Source organism: Onychostoma macrolepis, chromosome 07, assembly GCF_012432095.1.
Source record: "Onychostoma macrolepis isolate SWU-2019 chromosome 07, ASM1243209v1, whole genome shotgun sequence".
Classification (NCBI taxonomy): domain Eukaryota; kingdom Metazoa; phylum Chordata; class Actinopteri; order Cypriniformes; family Cyprinidae; genus Onychostoma; species Onychostoma macrolepis.
In genome coordinates this window covers 3,347,965-3,370,369 of record NC_081161.1, presented here as the reverse complement: position 1 = coordinate 3,370,369, position 22,405 = coordinate 3,347,965, and the positions used below count along the sequence as shown (strand labels likewise).

Genomic DNA, 22,405 nt, shown 5'->3' with positions numbered 1-22,405 from the left:
TAAATGCAGTAATCAGTAATGTAATCAAATTACAATTTTAAAGAATTAGTAATTTGTAGTTGATTACTTTTTTTTTTGTAACTTACCCAACACTGCATATTAAGTAAAGATCATGTTCCATGAAGATATATAAATTTATATATTAATATATTAATTTTTGATTAGTAATATGCATTGCTAAGAACTTCATTTGGACAACTTTAAAGGCGTTTTTCTCAATATTTTGATTTTTTCACACCCTCAGATTCCAGATTTCCAAATAGTTGTATCTCAGCCAAATATTGTCCGATCCTAACAAACTAAACATCAATGGAAAGCTTATTTATTATTCAGCTTTCATGTGATGTATAAATCTCAATTTCGAAAAATTTACACTTAAAGGAACACTCCACTTTTTTTGGAAATAGGCTCATTCTCCAACTCCCCCAGAGTTAATAAGTTGAGTTTTACCGTTTTTGAATCCATTCAGCCGATCTCCGGGTCTGGCGATAGCACTTTTAGCATAGCTTAGCATAGATCATTGAATCCGATTAGACCAGTAGCATCGCGTTCAAAAATGACCAAAGAGTTTCGATATTTGTCCTATTTAAAACTTGACTCTTCTGTAGTTATATCGTGTACTAAGACCAGCGGAAAATGAAAAGTTGCGATTTTATAACTAGTTACCTAGCTGGGGACTACTTTCAGGCGCTGCGTAATATCACTGCGCCTGCTGCGGCCATGGTACGGCAGCAAAGTTCCTTGATTATTACGCCGGAATGAGAGTATAGTTCCTAATCATATCAGCCTAGAAAATCGCAACTTTTCATTTTCCGCCGGTCTTAGTACACGATATAACTACAGAAGAGTCAAGTTTTAAATAGGACAAATATCGAAACTCTTTGGTCATTTTTGAACGCGATGCTACTGGTCTAATCGGATTCAATGATCTATGCTAAGCTATGCTAAAAGTGCTATCGCCAGACCCGAGATCGGCTGAATGGATTCAAAACGGTAAACTCAACTTATTAACTCTGGGGGAGTTGGAGAATGAGCCTATTTCCAAAAAAAGTGGAGTGTTCCTTTAAGACTGGTTTTGTCGTCCAGGGTCACACATGTGAGTGGTGCTTGACTGTGACTCAAACTCTCCATCACAGTGTCACAGTTGGGCTGATGACTTTCCCTATGTTGACTACTATGAAGATATTCTGAGTGGGTTCAGTTTGATGCCAGTAATAGGACAGCACGATTTGGGGAAAAATGTAATTGCGATTGTTCTGATCAAATTTCATAATGCTGTTATTATTATTATTATTATTATTATTAAAAATATGAAAATGGCAGACATATCACTGTTACAACAGATAAATAAACAAAATAAGAAAAATTGCTAATGTAATAATTCATTGTAAAATTGAGTATTTAATAAAACACTAAATAATAATAATAATAATAATAAAATGTATTATTATTATTATTATTACTAAAAATGTTAAACAAAACAAGAAACACTGCTATTGTAATATTTTACCGTAAAATAAAATAAAAATCAAGTATTTAAGAAGCAAATATTATTATTACTAAAACACATTAAACAAAATAAGAAATATTGCTATCGTAATATTTCATAGTGAAATAAAAAATCTAATATTTAAGAAAAAAATAATAAAATTAAAATAAAAACATTGTAAACCGTAAAATAAAAGTTGAGTGTATATTATTATTATTATTAAATAAATAAAAGCCCTTAAAGCTTCCCTTTTGTTAACAGCAGCCGTTTATAAGCGATTCTCATTACATGGTCGTGGCACGTGGACATGGCACATCTTGCGTTCCCAAATTCACATTTGAATTCTCAACTCACAGAACATGCAAAATGGAGTTCAATGAGCATTATTTAAAGCGAACCGAGCCGCTTTGAGACACTGAGAACACGGATAATGAGCCGCTCACGTGTAAATCAACACAGTGCTGCGATTCACAATAAAACAGTGCGTATATTTATTTAATTCAACCGCAGCCTTTGCAATTTGACAATCGCATAAAAGGTCATAAAAGAACCCAGAACAACATCTAAAGAACTGCAGGCCTCACTTGCCTCAATTAAGGTCAGTGTTCATGATTCAACAATAAGAAAGAGACTGGGCAAAAACGGCATCCATGGGAGAGTTCCAAGGCAAAAGCCATTGCTGACCAAAAAGAACACAAAGGCTCGTCTCACATTTGCCAAAAAATATCTTGATTATTCCCAAGATTTTAGGCAAATATTCTGTGGACTGATGCAACAAAAGTTGAAATTTTTGGAAGGTGTGTGTCCGTTACATCTGGTGTAAAACCAACACAGCATTTCATAAAAAGAACATCATTCCAACAGTTAAACATGGTGGTGGTAGTGTGATGCTCTGGGGCTGCTTTGCAGCTTCAGAACCTGGATGACTTGCCATAATTGATGGAACCATGAATTCTGCTCTCTATCAGAAAATCCTGAAGGAGAATGTCCGGCCGTCAGTTTGTGACCTCAAGCTCAAGCGCACTTGGGTTATGCAGCAGGACAATGATCCCAAACACAGCAGCAAGTCCACCTCTGAATGGCTCAAGAAAAACAAAATTAAGGTTTTGGAGTGGCCAAATCAAAGTCTGGACTTAAATCTGATTGAGATGCTGTGGCATGACCTTAAACAGTCCATTCGTACTCGAAAATCCTCCAATGTGGCTGAATTAAAACAATTCTGCAAAGAAGAGTGGGCCAACACTCCTCCACAGCGATGTGAAAGACTCATTGCCAGTTATCGCTTATTTGCAGTTGTTGCTACAAAGGGTGGCACAACCAGTTATTAGATTTAGGGGGCAATTACTTTTTTCACGTAGGGCCAGGCAGCTTTGGATAGCTTTTTTCCCTTAATAAATGAAATCATTATTTCAAAACTGCATTTTGTATGTACTCGGTTATCATTCAAGTGTGACAAATATGCAAAAAAAAAAAACAGGAAGGGGGCAAAAACTTTTTCACACCACTGTATGCAGTTTCCCTTTCACAACTTATCCATTGATATATATTCACAATAAGAGTCAAATCAGACGCAGATAATCTCCTGATAAACAGCGCCGTTAATGACCTGCTGAAGTGCAATAATGGGAGAGAGCAATTTCTGGCCAGAGACAGGGGAGTGTGTTTGTGAATGTAGCCGTGATTCATCCAGCTGTAATTGAGTTCGCTCACGCAGAATGATTCAAGAGGGACCGAATCACTCGCCTATGAATCTGAGCAGAGACCTCCCAAAGCAGAAGCCATAAAAACGCAAATAACCGCTCAACTGATGGGACTCCAAACAATATAGTCACAAATTACAGCACAGAGAGCAGCCGGGCCCGTGGCACGCTGGTCTGAAACAGTGGGAGTGAATGGGGCTGTTCAAATAACATGCATCAGACGTTTATTTAGGAAATAAACTGGTGAGATTTTTCTAGGATCAGTTTTTTCCCTGCATTATTACTTCCACTGTTCTCCCTCACAGTGATGCCCTATTACTTGAATGGCTTTTTTTATGTCAGAAAACATTCTTCTTTCTTTCTCAAGACTTCTAAAACTGTTACATCAGTGGAAATAAGTGCATTTAATTTTAAAAAGTATATTTGTCAAAATCTGTACTTACAGCTAATACAATATTAATTAAATAAAAATCCACTTACAGTGACTTAAAGAGAGACATTTTCATGACAGTTTCTGAACACACTTAAGTACACTTTTAAAAAGTGACCTTTGTATTAATGTCAAATTAAAACTTTTAATTTTAAAGTGCATTAAAATACACTTCATGTTTTAATAATCTTTTGTTGTGTTTTAAAGAAGTACACTTATTTTAATGTGTTGACTAACATACTAAAGCACATTTAAAGTACTTGATTATCGTTTTAACTTTTAGTGTGTTGTTCGATATTACATTTAAATTTATATACAGTATTTTAAATGTACTAAATTGCAAATTCATCATTATAAATTTAAATACATGACATACAAGTTTCAATAGAAATTATATTAAAGTATATTTTAGTTTATCATAAATGCTTGTCAGTAAATTCAGCAGTACTTTATCCATATTTCAAAGACAATAGAAGTAGTTATGAAATTACATACAATTAGCTGAGTGTTTTGGCCCATTTGAGTACATCTTTATACTGTATTTAATATAAAGTATATTCTTTTAAAGTATATTATTTCTGTAATAAGTACTGTCATTAAAAATATGCTTCTTTTTCACAAGGGCAGTGAAAGATAAAACAGAGCTGACTAAATCTGAGTAGGTTTACTAAATAATTTAAGATTGTATTTGATTGGTCAGTGTAAGCCAAATGTTAGATGTAATTTGATTGGGGATGAAATGTGTATGTTTGAATCTGATTGGTTGCTGACTCTGTTTACCTTCGGTGTGGAGGCGGGTCCGCTCATCTGATAGGTCAGATCAGCGCTGCAGATACTGCCGTGCTCAGCGATCATCGACTGCAGCATCTCTTCCTCCTCCTCCAGAAAATGACGCTCAAACGCCTTTTCATCAGACAGGTCCAAATCACTGGAGTCGATCTGGACATAACAGAGAAATTATAGTTTTCTAAAGGCCACAAAAAATGTGCTACATTTCACATAGTTTGTTAGGATAGCCCCCCAAAAATCTTCATGGAATTTTATTACATTTTCAATGATGCCACATGTGTATCTTTCTTATCTTGGACTAACATGTTAATGTATTCATCCAAAAAATGGTGCTCATAAATGCTGAGATATCGCTGTTAAAACAAATGTATACATACTGAAAAAAAAATGTATAATAATTTTTTAGAAAATAATTTTATGATTCAAAATGTGTCTTTTTGAGTTCCACAAAAATAAATAAATAAATATTGTGAGAGGTTTTCATTTTTGGGTGACTTATTCCTTTATCTCTTAGTTAAATTTAGAGTAATATGTATGATTTGTTGATTTTAATCCGACTTTGCAATTTTCTGCAATGAGATGACGCCATGTGCATCACATGCTAAGCTTGGACTAAAATTTTTGGTAACACTTTCTATGAAGCCAATATTTATAATACATTATAAGGGTATTCTTATGGCATTATAATGAATGTATAATGCATTATAAAAACGTTATAATATGTTGTATCATCTCATGAATAATCATAAGATTTAAAATACATTATAATACTTAGTATTTGTGGGTATAACTTTTAAGAGTATGATTATTTATAACACACAATGAACATCATATTAATGGACTATATCATATCTTGACATTGTTTAAGATCTGCACAGTATCCATGTTGTGGGTGGTTAGGTGCTGAGTGGTAAGTGAGGCTAATGTTAATTTTGAAGTGAGCTAGTTTAAGCTCATTTATATATATATATATATATATATATATATATATATGTATATATATATTACAGCATTTTATTTTGATGGTCCCTTAGTCTATTGACCATACCCAACTTTGCAACTACATATCAACTAACTCTCATTTGAGTATTAGTAGGCTTAGGTTAAGGTTAGAGTAGGTACTAGGTAGAATGTTGACATACTTGCAAAGTTTCTTATAGTCAGTAGAATGTCTGTTGGGGAACCATCAAAACAAAGTGTTAGCACATATTTAGCAGAAATAATACTAATACTACTAATGAAGGGTACCATTAAAACATACTGATATTACAATAAAAATAGTTAAAAAAGCAAATGTGTCATATTACACATTCATCTGATCTGATATCTGATCTTATGGCTGTTTGAGAAAATATTATTATTATTATTACTTATAAGTGGTCTTTGATTGCTTTAAGTAAAGTAAGAAAGATGGCAAGATATGAGACTTATAATACATTATAACTATGATAAATGTAATCCATTGTAACTTAAGTGGATGCAACATGTTCTTGTGTGTTATAAATCATCATACTCTTAAAAGCTATAACCACAAATAAGTAAATATCATAATACACTAAAACTGTTCTTATGCATATTCATGAGATGATACAACATATTATAAGGTTTTTTATAATGCATTATGCATTCATTATAATACCTTAAGAAAACCCTTATAATGTATTATAAATACGGCCTTCATAGAAAGTGTTACCAAATTGTTATTTTTCATCCAAAAATATATAATATATACATTGTTTTGGAGAATTATTTAATGGTGAGGAGCTACAAAAATGACTTTGAAATTGATGTTCAGAAAGATTATTGCAATGATGCCATGTGTGTCTCTTGCTAAGATTGGACTAAAATTGCAATTTTTCATCCAAAAAAAAAAAAAGAGCGTCTGCCTCTTATAATCGCTGATGTATCGTTGCTCCTACAGAACGTTGCACTAATAACATGCTTTCCAGAAGAATGCTTTGGTTGTGTTTTATGAGCACTGACCACTGCAGGCTCAGCGCGGAACACAACTTCATCCTCCTCATCCTCATCACAGCCCTCCGTCAGCAGCAGAGCCGAGAAGATGAAGGAGGAAGAGCCATCCTCATCCTCAGTCTGTGAAGACAGGGAAGTGTCACCTCTCTAAACATGTGACCATTCATTCTCTGATGATGAGCAGATCACACTAAGCTTGGGCGTTATGACCAGAATGAGGAACTGTATAACACGGTAACTGTATAAATTCCATATACTTAGAAAAGCTTGAGGTCAGTAAGATTATTTTTTAAGGAAAACAATACTTTGATTGCATTAAACTGATCAAAAGTGATAGTAAAGGCATTTATAATGTTACAAAAGATTTCTATTTCAAATAAATGCTGTTCTTTTGAACTTTCTATTAATCAAAGAATCCTGAAATAAAAAATGTATCATGGTTTTCACAAAAAAATACTGGGCAGCACAGTTGTTTTCAACATTGATACAAATCAGAAATGTTTCTTGAGCAGCAAATCAGCATATTAGAATGATTTCTGAAGGATCATGTGACACTGAAGACTGGAGTAATGATGCTGAAAATTCAGCTTTGATCACAGAAATAAATTACATTTTACATTATATTCACACACAAAACTCTTTAAATTGTAATTGTCAAATTGTGATTGTATTGTCAATCAAATAAATAAGGATTTAAATTAGGATCTTTGGTGAGGATACAAGACTTCTATTTTTATTTTTTTAATTGACATCTTTCTTTGAAAATCATTTTATGGTAAAGAGCTGTGTAAATGTTATTCCACAAAAAAATAATTCATTCATTTAAAAATATATAAAATAAATAAACAAATAAATGCCTGCATGTAACTGCATTTTCTCTATTAAATTTAAAGCAATATATATGCTGATTTTAATTGGTTGGAATCGTTCATTATTCAGTTTGCTGAAAAGTACTGTATAAACAGTAACGTGAACGTCTTGAATGGTTTGAGACAAGTTTACTCTGTATTTTCACACTGTTTTTTGTTTTTTATGATGCTTTATGCAATAACGTAAAGCGGTCCTGCATACTGATGCTGTGCAGATATACATTTACTGTGCTACAGCAGAATCCCATGTCATCATAACACCCGGCCCAAGATCACAATAAAAGACTTGATTTGATTTGGTTAGAAATCACTTTTCATGTTAGTAGTGCAAGGTTGGTTAGCGAGCTGAATCGTTTGTTTGTTGATTTTGGCATCATTAAAATAGATGATCACGTTGAAGATTTGATGTGCAAAGGTAAATAGGAAGAAATGCCTTTTCTGTTTTCATTCCGCTTCTTGGAAGTGAGTCATTTGAACCATATTAAGAGGTGATGTTACCCTATCGCACTTGAGAGAGCAGAACAAAAGCGTTCGGCACGCTCATGCAGTCTAAAGGCCTCTCATGAGATTAAATCTTCAGAAAAAAAAGGCCTGATCAGATGACCTGCACTGCACTTGACAACACACCACACATGCTCCAAACCTCAAGGCCTCGGAGGAGAAAAAGAAGGAAAGATGCCAAAATGCACACACAATCCCAGAATAATGGAGCTGAGATAACAGCCTTGGAAAGTTGAAGAGGTTGAGATAAACTGCAGCCCTTGAGAGTTCTTCACAAAGATACAGACACGCTCCTCCAAGAAGATTTCATTTCCTGAGGCCTTAAAGGACTACAGACCCGCATCATGAAATATTCAAAGAACCTGCGAAGGAATCCCGTTACTGCAGCCACGGGTTTCAATAACACAAAAGCGTACAGAGAAAAAAACTGCTTTAGAAACTAGAGGCTAGTATTTCTTACGGGCAGGGGTTTGGCCACCCCGATGCGGACGGTGCCCATGTTCGCTCCCTTCAGAGCCTGCACTGCTTCCTCCAAACTGGCGCTCTCCAGGTTGATGTTGTTGACATACATGAGACGGTCTCCTGGCAACAAGCGTCCGTCACGCTCTGCAACACCGTCTGGAACTAACGACCTAATCACTATTACTGTCTTGAGCGGGTCCATTGGGTCCTGTACACATATGAACACATACACACGCAAAGTGAGTATAACATTAACATTATTGGTTTTACTTTATTTCAGTAGGGTTCTTCAGACATTTTACTAGCTATAAGTAACTTTTCAACATCATGTCAACTAACTCCCATTAATTTGCAACTAAGTCACCAAACTCCCATTAATTTGCAACTACATCTCAACTAACAACCATTAATTTGGGTCACACTTTATATTAGGTGGCCTTAACTACTACTTGCATCAAAAAATAAGTACAATCTACTTATTGTGGTCATATTGTATTGCAAAACACTTTTGCTGCTATTGAGGTGGGATACGAGTAAGGTTAGGGACAGGTTTGGTGGTCTGGGTAGGTTTAACCCTCTGGGGTCGACAAATGCGTTTTGCGGCAGATTTTCCTGATAAGGCCGAAATGAGCTTGAATTTCTCTGCCGTTTTTGATCGTACAGATAAGAGCAATACACCATTCGAATCTGTAAGGGGTCTACTTTTATTTGTATACACTCATAATAACAACTAAACATTGTACTTTTGAAGAATAAAGAAAACAAACAGGGTGCGCTCTCAGTCTTCTCCGTCTCCGCGAACTGCTTTTTGAAACACGTCACTAAAATGAACTGTAACTCAGCAAATACTTCACACAGAGACATGAGAAATATATCTATAGAAAGCTTAACATGTCTACTGTTAAATGAAGTACGTCTTACAAAAACGAATATTCTGTGATAAAGTAATCCGTATGAAACCAAGGACATGTCCAGTTTTTCCGTCTGGTCTCATTATCTCTAATTAGGTCACGCCCACGCGCTGCTCGCGCTATTGTTATTACAAACCTCCACGCGAACCACGCGGCATGTAAACGCCCACGCCACCGTAAACAAAGCAGCAACGCGTTCATCTCGGATACTTTTCAGTTTTGGAAGAACACGCTGTGAGTAATAAGCCTTGTATTTACCTCAGAAACGCGCTGAGAGGAAAAAGAGTTGTATTTACCCCCAGAAGACGCACTGAGAGGAAAAACTTTGTTTACCTCACAAACAGAACGCGAGCGCAGCTGGAGCCGGGGAGGACGAGATATTTTATACCGAGTAAGTAATGTTTCCTATTGGCATTCGATAATGTGTTGTTGTGACAAAGTTGAATGCATTTACTAGGTGAACTTTTCCCAAACTATAACTCCAGAATAAAATGTGTGAAATCGAGTGCAATCGGGTAAGGTTAGGGACAGGTTAAGTGGTATGGATGGGTTTAAGGGTGGGTTTAGGTGTAAGGGATGGTCAACAGTGTAATTATAAATGTAATTACCAAAATTAATTACAGATGTAATTACATATAGGTATTTTAAAAAATATAAGTACAATGTAAAAACATGTTATGTACACAATAAGTGCATTGTACCAAATTATTAATGTAAATGTAAGCAGGGACGTGGGAACTATATTGTGAGAGGGGGGCGGGATTCTTGAGGGCGGGGGGGGGGGACCGTTATTTAGAATGTGTCACTTTATGGTTTCCATGGTGACGCGTCATTGTTTGTCACGTGACACACCGCAGCAACAACAGCGCTGAATGAATGATGATCTGCTTAAACTGCTTTTATGTCATTTTTCCTTTTTTATTCAGAATATTCACAAATGTGTTAGCTATGGCATGAAATATCTGATATTCTGATTGTCAAATACATGCAAGTGGAAGTGTATTGTTGTTTAAACACCTTTATAACGATCGCGTTAGTTGAGCTGTATGCGCGATGGGCGCCGCCATGTTAGTTTGTGCCGCAGACGCAGTTCAGAGAATCGGATCTGTTGGATTTACAACACGTGAATTCATCCACTTCTCCTGAAATACTTAAAAGTAACGTTAAGTGGCTGGTGAACTGGGAGAAGAATAGAGTAAACATTAAAGTAACTTACACAATGTGTATCTGATATGAATAAAACGTGTCGAATTATAATGGAAAGGATTATTATTACCTCTTCCATAGACATCAGTGTGTATTTTACAAACTCTAAATGTATTGTTTTTTTAGTACTTATGTGAATTTATGTGTCTGAAACCTAAAATAAACAGTATGTGGTTGAAATATGATATGATATATGACAGCTCTGAGCGCACCTGTCTCTGGCTAAATTCAACATTTGCTTAAAAACAAGAAATTTTATGACACAAAATTTTGAAATGTAGGCTTAAATCAAACACATTTTAATTCAGATTCTGTATTTATATATATATTTAAAAAAAAACGGAAAACAAAAACAACGAAAAAAACAGCTGGCTGACCCCTAGAGGTGTGGGGAAAAGGGGTGGGGTGGGTGGGGAAAAGCCCCTGTTCTATGAATGTAAGTATACAGTAGTTAAGGCCACCTAATATAAAGTGGGACTTTATTTTGCAACTAATTCAGCTAACTCCCATTAATTTGCGACTACATGTCAACTAACTCCAATTGATTTGCAACTACAAGTCAACTAATTCCTGTTCATTTGCAACTACATCAGCTAACTCCCTTTAATTTGCAAGTACAAGTCAACTACATGTCAACTAACTACCATTATTTTGCAACTAATTCAGCCAACTCCCATTAATTTGCAACTACATGTCAAATATTTCCCGTTGATTTGCATCTACAAGTCAACTAATTCCTGTTCATTTGCAACTACATGTCAGCTAATTCCCATTCATTTGCAAGTACGTCAACTAGCTCTCATTAATTTTAAAACTCACATTAATTTGCAACTACATGCTGACTAACTCACATTAATATGCAACAACATTTAGAGTAACATTAATTTGCAACTACGTCAGATAACTCCTATTCATTTGCAACTACATATCAACTAACTCTCATTAATTTGCAACTACATGTCGACTAACATTAATTTGCAACATGTCGACTAACTCACATTAATTTTCAACTACATGTCAACTAAATCCCATTAATTTGCAACTGCACATCAACTAACTCATAAATTTGCAACTACGTCAGCTAACACACATTCATTTGCAACTACATTTCATCTAACTCACATTAATTTGCAACTTCATGTTGACTAACTCAAGTTAATTTGCAACTACATGTTAACTAACTCACATTAATTTGCAACTACATGTCAAATAATAATAACCAGAGCAATTCCAAGAGGGTCCTCGCTCCACTGGTGCTCGGGCCCTAATAACTCCCATTTAATTAATTTTAAATATTTGAAGAACACTACAAGTGCACATTCAATACAATTAAGCACACTTCTTTTTCACAATATAATATGCAGACAATAAACAGATATCAGGTTAATATTGCATTGTCCTCTTATTTTTGCACACAGCAACAAGCATACAGCACAACCAGTGTAGACTGATACACAAACAGGTGACTTTTATAAACCAGTTCTTTTAATCATAAGAAGGACTCAAAATACAATCTCAAACTCATGAGTTACTGCTTTGTATTTGATGTGTGAAAAATAAATAAATAAATAAATAAATAAAGTGCTCCTCCCGTTCTTATGTGATGGTCTAAATTTAGAAAGCTCCTCCCACTCTCCCACCTGATAATCCAGAATGCTGAAGCCCAGTCCGCTCTCTCCTTTCTCTAGTTCAATGTCCTGAATCTCTGTTTCCCACATTGCTAACGGCGTTCCGGAGGGCTCTTCAGTCACATGATCTTTCAGGCTGTCCTCTGATTCGCCAGAGAACAGAAAATCCACAAACTCACCCGTCACCTACACAAACGAGATGAACAAAACTTTTAATTCTAATAAAATCCCTAATAATTGTTCAGAAGCATAAGACATCACCTTACTTTAGCGTATGTAACAGGGTGGATGCAAAACGTACAGCTTTTATTGATAGCTAACCCATGTCATGCATTTGAGCATGAAGGTCTGTCCTCTGAGAGCGACTCGAGATGTTCAGAGATTATAATGGTGCACTGTAATCTGATTTAATCCCAACAAAGGAAAGTCTGACTGGACCACTCAGGCTCGTTTAACATACTCATGCAAAACAACGGATCGATTTGGTTCACTATTAAGTGAGTTTTGATCCAATAAATTACATCTGATTTGATTAACAACAATTCAAATAATCAGTGCTTTTATACTATTTACAGGAAAAACTACTTATTAAATCTGTAAAGACATTACTTAGATGAACAATATGGGCTAAATATGAGCAATTGGGGAATTTATGTGTTCTTCCACCAAAAATTAATGTACATTTTTTTATTGTAAATTATTTAATTTATAAATAATTTAATTTCTTAGAATTTAAAGAAAAAATATTTAATTAAACAATTTTACTATTTAATTATTTAGTATAATTTAATTTATAAATAAACTGAAATATTAGAGATTTCTATAGGAGATATTTCAACCGTTGATTATTAAATGTCTATAAATACTCCATATGGTCTATTGATAACTACTGTATATGATAACATAATAATTAATATTATAAGTACTTGTATTAAAGAACCTACACTTACAGCAATTATTCAAAATTCTTTACATTTTATTCTACTTTAATTTTATTGGTATGGATAAATTCAGATTACTAAAAGACTGATTGTACATTAATCTTTACATATTTCATTGCACATATTAAATCTAAACATGATTTGATATTTAGTGAACACTTTAATGTACCGGAACTATGGAATCAATGGCCACATCCTCTGCCCGTGGTTGGTCAGTTTGGCTGTCAGTCATTAGAGGGGCGGGTCTACAACAGACCATGGTCACAGAAACAGGAAGTTCTTTCAGAATGTCAACAACCTCTTTATGAGACTCTCCTCTGAGGGGAATGCCGTTCACCTGAACAAACACACACAAACTTATAAATATATTAATGCTGTTTTCAGCATTGATAATAATCAGAAATGTTTCTTTAGCAGCAAAACAGAATGATTTCTGAAGGATCATGTGACACTGAAGACTGGAGTAATGATGCTGAAAACTGAGCTTTGATCACAGCAATAAATGACATATTACAAAATATTCACATAGAAAACAGCTATTTTAAATTTATAATAACATTTCATGATATTACTGTTTCTACTGTATTTTTGATCAAATAATGCAGCCTTGTTGAGCAGAAGAGAATTCTTATTTGGGCCAAATTCCAGTATTAATTCGATTTTTTGATGCATATTGGTGGTGGGTTGTTTCCGATGGATGTCTTTTACCTCGAGCAGTTCGTCTCCACTGCAGATTTTCCCTGATCGCCCGACGGGTCCCTCAGGAAGCACTGAGCGGAGGATGTGATGGCCGGCACACACGTCCAGACTGATCCCTAAACCGCTGTTCCCACTGAACTTCTCCACTTGAGCCACCTGAATACACATTAACACAGAATCACAACATCACAACCCTTAAAAATCCCCCATTCACTAGCATTATTCAATATTACAAAATTAAAGTTAACATATTTTAAACTTACTAAATTCTAAATTCATCATTACAAATGTGTAAATACAAATATATTTAAGTACATGACATACAAGTTTCAATAGAAATGACATTAAAGTATATTTTAGTTTACCATAAATGCTTGTCAGCACATTTAGCAGTACTTTAACCATATTTCAAAGACAATAGAAGTAATTACATATAAAGATATACTTAAGTCATACTTAAGTTCAACTAACTGTATTTAATATAGATTTAAATTATGATATATTATCATTTATTTGCTGTTATTTGCTCTTAAGCATATTCTTTTGAAGTATGTTGTTTCTGAAATGAGTACTCCTTTTAAAAGTTAGCTAAGTTCGCTAAAGTTGGATTGGTTTTGTTTCAGTGTGTGATTGTGTGGATTTTGGATAAGCCTTAGTCTTGGCAACAAAACAAGCCAGCTGGCAGAGATTTAACCCTGAATCTACAAAAAGAGAAATAAATGAACTCTTTCTGAATTAAATTTCACAAGGGCTGGCCGGTTAAGCACACATAGTAAAAATCTACATATAAAAATCAGTCACATTTCTGATCTTTCAACTGCCATGGCAGGGATGTGACCCTGTCACTTCTCATTTACATAATAACAAATGAGAAGATTATTATTTCAGTAATTCTACTTAAAAAAAAAAAAAAAAAAATCATGTTTAATTAAATGTGTTACTGGCTGTTTCTTCAAGTTAAAACTGATTCTAAACCAATTTTTATTAATTAACTTATTGGTTTAGAATTTACTGGGATTTAGTGAAAATAATTTTCACTCAAACTGCTAGCAAATTCCACAAATAATAACAAAGAAATACCAAAATACACATTGAATTAAAAAAAAAAAAAAGGAAATTTAAAAGTTAGTTTAAAAAAATAATTTGAAGTATTTTTTTAAGGAATTTGAAGTATTTTCTTCTGAAATGTACTCCAAAAATCGTTGTTTTATTTTGGAATAAAGCAACTTCAGAAAATATTATTTTACAGTGTACTTGATGACTAAAAGTTCTTCTAATTAAACGATGAAGCGTAAAAGAGTTACTCACAATGACTTCTCTGCAGACGCCGAGTTCATTCTGCCACTTCTGCATTAGCTGGTGTTCCTCCTCAGAGCTCAGCTTCACAGGACCTGAGAGAGACATGACAGCATTACCCGCTGGTCTCTGCAAGTCGATTCGCTGATATCAGCGGTGAAATGACAAACGTTTCTCTCACCGTCGTGTCTTTCTGGAGCTCTGATGGGCGAAGCGGTGACAGACTGCGGTTTGGCGTTTTCCTCTGGAGTGAGAAACACTCTCTCATCTAGACAGGAAAACACAGGGGCATCGGTGATGTGTGAGTCTCTCTTCATATAATAACAGGCTTCATGGGACTGTGATGAAAGGATGAGTGAGATTTTGACTCTAAATATGGTGCGGCGGTTGTGGGACTGACACACACACACAAAGGATCTACCAAACTAAAGTTAGATCTCAGCTCTGGCTTTACATTTCTGTTGTAATATCTTCAAGTATTCTCTCTGTCTTCAGGTATTTATCAAGATAAGACTTAAAAAAGACCCTTGGATTTTCTCAAACATGCAGAACACAAGACTGTAATGAATATCGAATGTGGAAAAAGTTATTATTGCACATAATCACACAAAAATGAATGCAAAATAACTGTTTTAACTAGTTCCAGGTTGATAACTGAACACCATTCATATGTGATCAGGTCATGTGACCATGTAGAAAACTGTTTGAAACTTTTATTGTGGAATGATGCCTAATGTTTCACGCTGTGTTATTGTTAACCAAAACCTGTTATTAAAATATTAAAAATCATTTTCGTTAATTCAAATAAAACTAAAATAAAATTCAATAAAATGTAAATATTAAATGGGAAAAAAATGTTGCCTTTGCAACTAAATGAAATAAATTCACTTCACTTTAAGCATTAAAAATACTAAACATAAAATAAAACAAATAAAATAAAATAAAGCCAAATAGAAATATAAAAAACTAATAAATATTAGTCAGACTGAGATTAAATTAAAAGTGAATATATTTTTTTATCTATATATGTAAGGATCTTAAGCAGTCCATATGTTTTACTGCATCAGTGTTACTAATTATAAACATCAATATGGAGACCAGCGTCAGAGTTTTAGTTCTGAGAACAAACTATTTTTTAAATAAATATGTACAAAATATTAAATTAATATAGTGGGGGTTAGGTTTTCACATCACTTAATTTGCATTGAGCTCAGTGTTTGCACGTTTTTGTCTCAGTTTCTTTACTTTCACATGAAATATCTCTGAGCTTTTGCTTTGGTGGACAACTGAAGGAAGACTTTTAAGTCTCTGTGTGTAATTGGCAACAATTTCCAACACACTTCTTCTCACTATAAAACTGTGCTGCAAACCTCACAAAAATTCATGAAACAGGTTCACAAGGTCAAGGCCGCTCTGATTCACACTGAAGCACACGGCTCATGCAGATGATATATTCATTTTATTAAACTGTAGCCTTTTGCAGTTCAGTAATCACACTAGGGCATATTAGATTTGTAGATTTGATTGTACAACCTTACTATTAGCTACTTTCTGCATTGTCTTTCTGCATTTGTCAAACAATTTCACGGAGTGTTTAAACAGACGTGAGAGACAGATGTAGGCAGCTCCATTCAGAATACTGTGTGCGTTTGTTACCGTGCTCAGTGTTCGTTCGCTCCATTGTTGAGTTTCGTGATGTGCTGAGGGTGGGTGTGGTCTCCATAGTGACAGGTATGATTGACGGACATCCGTCCTCCAGTTTAAAGCCGCGTCGGACGAGCTTCAGGTTTACCGTCTGACCTGTGTGTCTCAGGACCTCCACGGCCTGCTGGTTAGTGTAACCCTGGATATTAACACCATCTACCTGCACACACACACACACACACACACAGAGACACAGTTTAGCCTTCAATGCACACTTCATTCACATGCTGAGATCAAATACGTCCCTTTACCATCCAAGTCACGCAGATCAATTCAATATATATATACTGTATATATGGGGAGATTTTCAGGAACAAAGTGATGGGATGTCATTCATTTTTGATGACTGAATTTTTTTTTTTGTTATATCACATTTTTAATATTAATTTTAATTTCCCGGAAAATATAGGCAAAAATATAAAGTATTGTTGTACATTTCAGAATACGTGATTAAAGAACAACAACAAAAATGTAAAGTGCACATATTGTAATAAAATAAAATTAAAATACTATATAATATTTGGGCAGTTACATACATTTGAAAAACTTTACAGTTTCTATGTTTTAATGCGATTCTAGTTCTGTGTTTTCATGTTTGAAAGGATTTGAGAGTGCATTGTGAGATTAGTAATACAAAAGGTAAAAGAGGTTTTTTAAAAATTTTATTATTATTATTTTTTTAGTTTTTCTTGTCTTGTGAATAAAAAACTTTGCCAAAATAATAAAAAAAAAAAGGTTTTTTTCTTCAGAAAAATGTTTGGAAAAATGGAAATGTCATACGAGTTTTGTTATTTTTTTTTAATTTAATCACATCCATTTTAAAATCAATCCAAAATGAAATAGAAAAAGGGCAATAAAAAATAAATTTTCAATATGGTCAACTGATATGTTGCAAAAACTTTATGCAAATGATTAGTGAGTTGATGGGGAAACCATCAACAATACTGAAGTCAGCAGAGATCACATTATCTTTCAGAATAATGTCTTCTTTTGTTGAAATTCAGATAGAAAAAATAACCGCTTTGTGATATATAACTATTTAATTTATTAAATTTCTCTTCTCTTACTGTTAGTTTGCAGAACCCATAACATACACGCACACATGCACAATAACAATAACAGAAACACTTTCACCTGTCAGCATAGACACCTTTTGATTTTGTAACACAAAACATGCATAAACAAGAGTTTTATCTGACACGTTCTTTGTGAAATAACTCACAGCTATGATCTGATCTCCAACATGAATTCGGCCGTCTTGCTCCACCGCGCTGTCCCTCGAAATGCTCTTCACAAATATCCCAGAGGGCTCTGCAACAGGAAATTACAGTCAGCAAAGGTTAAACGCTGCCGAAAATGAAGCTCGCTAGAATGAGAATAGGCTTTTCAGATGGAATCTGCCCAGAGTGAGAAACAGTAAACAACAAGCCCGTGTCTGTCAGGGTTGGACAATATATGTCCTATACATGCAGGCTTTACATTATAAAATCTCTGTTTAACATCAGTTTCCAGCTCTGAAACACAAAACAAGTAACTTTCACTGGAAGTTAAACCTGTATGAAACCCCTTGTGAAAAAGAAATGCACTTAATTATAGTGTACTTCAGCTCTTAAAAGTATACTAAAAATATACGTTTCTAATCATGTTAGAAACATGCTAACATTATGAAAAATGCTAATCTTGCTATCAACAAGCTAAAAACATTTTAGAAACATGTTAATAATTAAAAACGTGTTAGCAATGCTTATCATGTCAGGAACATTACCAACATGCTAATCATGCTAACAACATGCTAGCAACATGTTAATAATGCTAACAACATACTAATCATGCTAACAATGTGCTAGCAACAAGCTAATAATGCTAAAATGAGTTAGCTAGCTATCTACCTATCTATCTATTTAAACTTTCAAACTTTAAAACTGCTTCAACTTTAAGCTTTTAAATGAATGAATATTTTAAATATTATAAATAAATATTCAACAAGCCGCATCTGATGTATCATTCATGTCCAGCACAAACATTAAATGCTGAAGTTTAAGACTTAGGACTGGGCATGAGGAATAATTATAGTGATGCTTGCCCTCATAAACACCATTAATAAAACTATATAATAACCATTAGTCTGTTCAGTTTGCACATCAGTTCAGTTTATTAATATAATTTGCTGTCTGATATACAGCTCACCTGATGTTTTGTCCCCCACATACCCCGCGATGGTGATGCCTAAACCCTGAGCGTTCTTCGTCAAGCTCACATCGAAGGCGCCCTGTTCCTCTTCCTCAAAACCCTGTCAGCAGACATAAACACAGATTAATATGGTTTGAAACAAACTAATACCACAAAACACAATTCATCATATCTATTGCTAATTCTCAAGTGCTGTTGCATTCCTACCAAAAACCATCCCTTACTGCAGGATGATGTCATTAAAGAGCAGCAGCCAGTTGCAACAAACTCATTAGGGTAAGAAAACATTCCCTTGTAATTATTATTACTAGCTTAATGGGTTTGTTGCACTGGCCTCAGGCTTTCGTTAGTTACAGAGAAAAGACTAACAGAATGAAAAGTGATATTGAGGATTTAATGGAATGATTAGTAATTAAAACAATATTCTCAAGAATACATTTAATGTTATTAGAGAAAGGCAATATTAAAAAACACCTTCAATATTTCCTAATAAATTGCCAGTTTTCATTTTAGAATTGGTGCATAGTAAGACATGGCAAAAATTGCAACATCCATTCAAACCGCAGCAGATAAATGAATGGAAAATCACTGTTATATTCACTTAATTTTGCTACTCTGATAAAAAGAAATGAACATATGATATCCATATTTATACAACAGTTCATTCTTGCAGTATTTCTCACAGCGATATCCACCATAATTTAAAAAATAATACTGTTTTTGTCTCAGAATGTAGTGTTAAGTGTTTTTAGGCGAGAACGTAGTTGTTTAGATTTCAAATATGCAGTTTGTTAATAAAGATAACGTCTATTTGAAAATTTGCTTCAATGTTTCGGAGATGTGAGCTCCAGGACGTCAGCGGCCGTTCAGCGCTCATAAACCCGCGGAGAGAGCGCCTCACCACAGCCAGATCTTCTGGAATTTGCTGCTGGCTCTGATGTCTCTATAGCAGTTAAACATGAGATATATTTTGTTTTGGGTAAATCTAACGGGCAGTCTTTGGTCTCATTAATCTATTATTTGTTCCAGAGCAAATAGTTTTGGTTGAGGGCAAAATCTCATCATGTAATATTTTATATAACTTCAATGCTGTATATCAGAGCACTGTCTTTGTACTTTTGACTGAATTGCCTAGTAACTTTTATGATGGCTATTGTTGTTGTTTATTAAATATTATCATTCAATAAATAATATTTTATATAAATAATAGTAGTATTTAGTATTGGGAAACAGTGTGTGTGTGTGTGTTCGTGATGGAATTTTTAGTTACATTGTTCCACCATTAGATGGCGACAAGAGACGAGTCAGCGATAAAGACTTTTATATTGAAAGAGAGTGAAACGCTGTGGTAAACAAAGAAGTTATTTTTACTTTTAACAACAGCTTGTAAGACGCAGCCAACGAATGCACCGAGCAGCGCTGTCATCAGAAATCACCCATAACAGATAAAAGGATAGTAGGAAGAGCCTTTAGCTTTCCTCAGTGGAAATTCAAACTAATGTTTTATTGTGAATATGACATTGATCTGAAGAATGAATGCTGTATCAGATGCAGGTAATCACACTCGCTCAGTCCATCTCTCTCTCATAATTCTCTACATAATACAGTGAGCTTTTAATACAGTAAAACAGTAAGCTATTAATGAAGCAACTCAACGTTTCTTCGTTACTAGTTCTAAAGTGACGTTTTTGAATTAGCAACGGAGGCTTGGGCTCAGCTGTTAAAATGCCAAACTGAGATTTGAATCCACGGCGGAACGAGGTAGTTCTGCACAAAAGAGGGCTTTTAAAGACACTCCATTGTTATTCTTTGTGTATTTACACACTCATGCCGTTGAACTGTTGTATAAATGCAATATCACACTCGTAACTGAGAGATATGGCTGTATATCGGCACACTGTGATTACCTATGGTGCCGATATACAGCCATATCTCTACTCATGTGATATAGCTCATATATATATATATATATATATATAGAGAGAGAGAGAGAGAGAGAGAGAGAGAGAGAGAGAGAGTAAATACTTTGGAGATTTGGAATTGATTACCACTTTAGTTACAGGAATCGTTCACTCAAAAATGAAAATTTGCTGAAAATGCTGTAAAAGTGGTCTGGTCTGAATAAGGAGAGAAATGTGCACAGATCAAGCACCGTTTACAAGCCAAAACAGTCCAAGACAGCTCTAAACAAATACGTGTGTGGATTTTGATGTGAGAGATAACAGGAGATGGACTTTTACACTGCAGAAAGCGTTATTATGGATAATGGACTCATATTTTATCTGGAAATGACTGTTTGAAGTTAAAAACGTCTTGATGGATTTGTTTCTTACAAACACACAGCTTTTCTCTTCTCAAGACGTTAACTGATGAACTGGAGTGGATTTTGTGATGTTTTTATCAGCTGTTTAGACTCTCGTTCTGACAGCACCCAGTCACTGCAGATGATCCTTTGCTGAGCAAGTGATGTAATGCTACATTTATCCAAATCTAATGAAGAAACAACTCATCTAAATCTTGGATGGCCTGAGTGTGATTTAAGTTTCACGAAATTTTCATTTTTGGGTGAACTGTTCATTTAAGACAGCATGCTTATCAGTCAATGCAGTCAATCTCAAAACAGCAAAATACAGCAGTATGTATACAACTTTGTGGCACATGTGCAGCTGAACCTGTTGCTCAGTGACGGTCGGCAGGGTGACAGGAGCGGGCGTAGCATCGTCCGCCGTCCCGCGGCTGATGAGGAGTCGGACTCTGTTTCCACATTGTTTCAAAACTTGAGCAACCTGCTCACTGCTCAGGCCAAATAGATCCGTATCACCGATCCGCAGGACGTGATCCCCACTTCGCAATCGACCGTCCTAGAACCAGTGAGAGAGACGGTGAACTTCCGTATTTTTCATAAACAGATTATGACATTCTTCAGTGTTTCAATGTTTTATTCCTGGGTTGAATTCACTGGACCCCTCACAGGGTTATTAGACAATCATTGTTGACTTCTGTTTTGTTTTTAGGGCTGTCAAGTGATTTTTTAAATTCTAATTAATTAGATGATATGCAAATTAACTAAACTAATTAATCACAAATTAAATGCACATCAATTTTGACTGAGAAATTACCCCACAAAAGATCAAGTCATTTTGTGTTAAATGAGATAAGCATTGAATAGACATTACAAAAAGTAGCTTTAGATAGAAACATTTTAATTCAACATTGCATAAATAATGATAGTAATTGGGTATTAATGTTTTGTTGATTCATATATTCAGGGTTCCTACACATTTTCCATTTCAATATTCCATACTTTTCCAGACTCAAATTTCCAAACCTCTTGGTAGATTTTCAGACCATATTTAACATAAATGGTTCATAGAGCATTATTTTTTTGATTCTCCCGAAGTGACAACACACAGAGTCCCTAAAATAAAAAAAAATTAAAATGTAAAACAATACAGACTTTTTCATGCACACAAGAAACTTTTTTGTGCCCTTGAGAAACTATTCACATGTGCATGGAAATGTTTTGCATGCTTACGCATTACAATTTCTAGTTTTATATAACCCTGTGCATCACTGCCATCTATTCATTACTATGAATAAAATGATCGCATGGATG

General features: G+C 34.7%; 1 protein-coding gene across 1 annotated transcript in view; it reads right to left on the bottom strand.

Annotated features, from left to right (window-relative positions):
- The window catches only part of LOC131543702 (multiple PDZ domain protein), a 93,927-nt gene that overhangs the window by 44,661 nt on the left and 26,861 nt on the right, over positions 1 to 22,405 (bottom strand). The window contains 12 exon segments of the mRNA XM_058781381.1: positions 4,400 to 4,558; positions 6,392 to 6,502; positions 8,213 to 8,422; positions 11,972 to 12,145; positions 13,070 to 13,237; positions 13,609 to 13,755; positions 14,908 to 14,990; positions 15,077 to 15,163; positions 16,552 to 16,759; positions 17,822 to 17,910; positions 18,787 to 18,889; positions 21,462 to 21,650. Coding sequence (XP_058637364.1) covers positions 4,400 to 4,558; positions 6,392 to 6,502; positions 8,213 to 8,422; positions 11,972 to 12,145; positions 13,070 to 13,237; positions 13,609 to 13,755; positions 14,908 to 14,990; positions 15,077 to 15,163; positions 16,552 to 16,759; positions 17,822 to 17,910; positions 18,787 to 18,889; positions 21,462 to 21,650 — 1,728 coding nt within the window.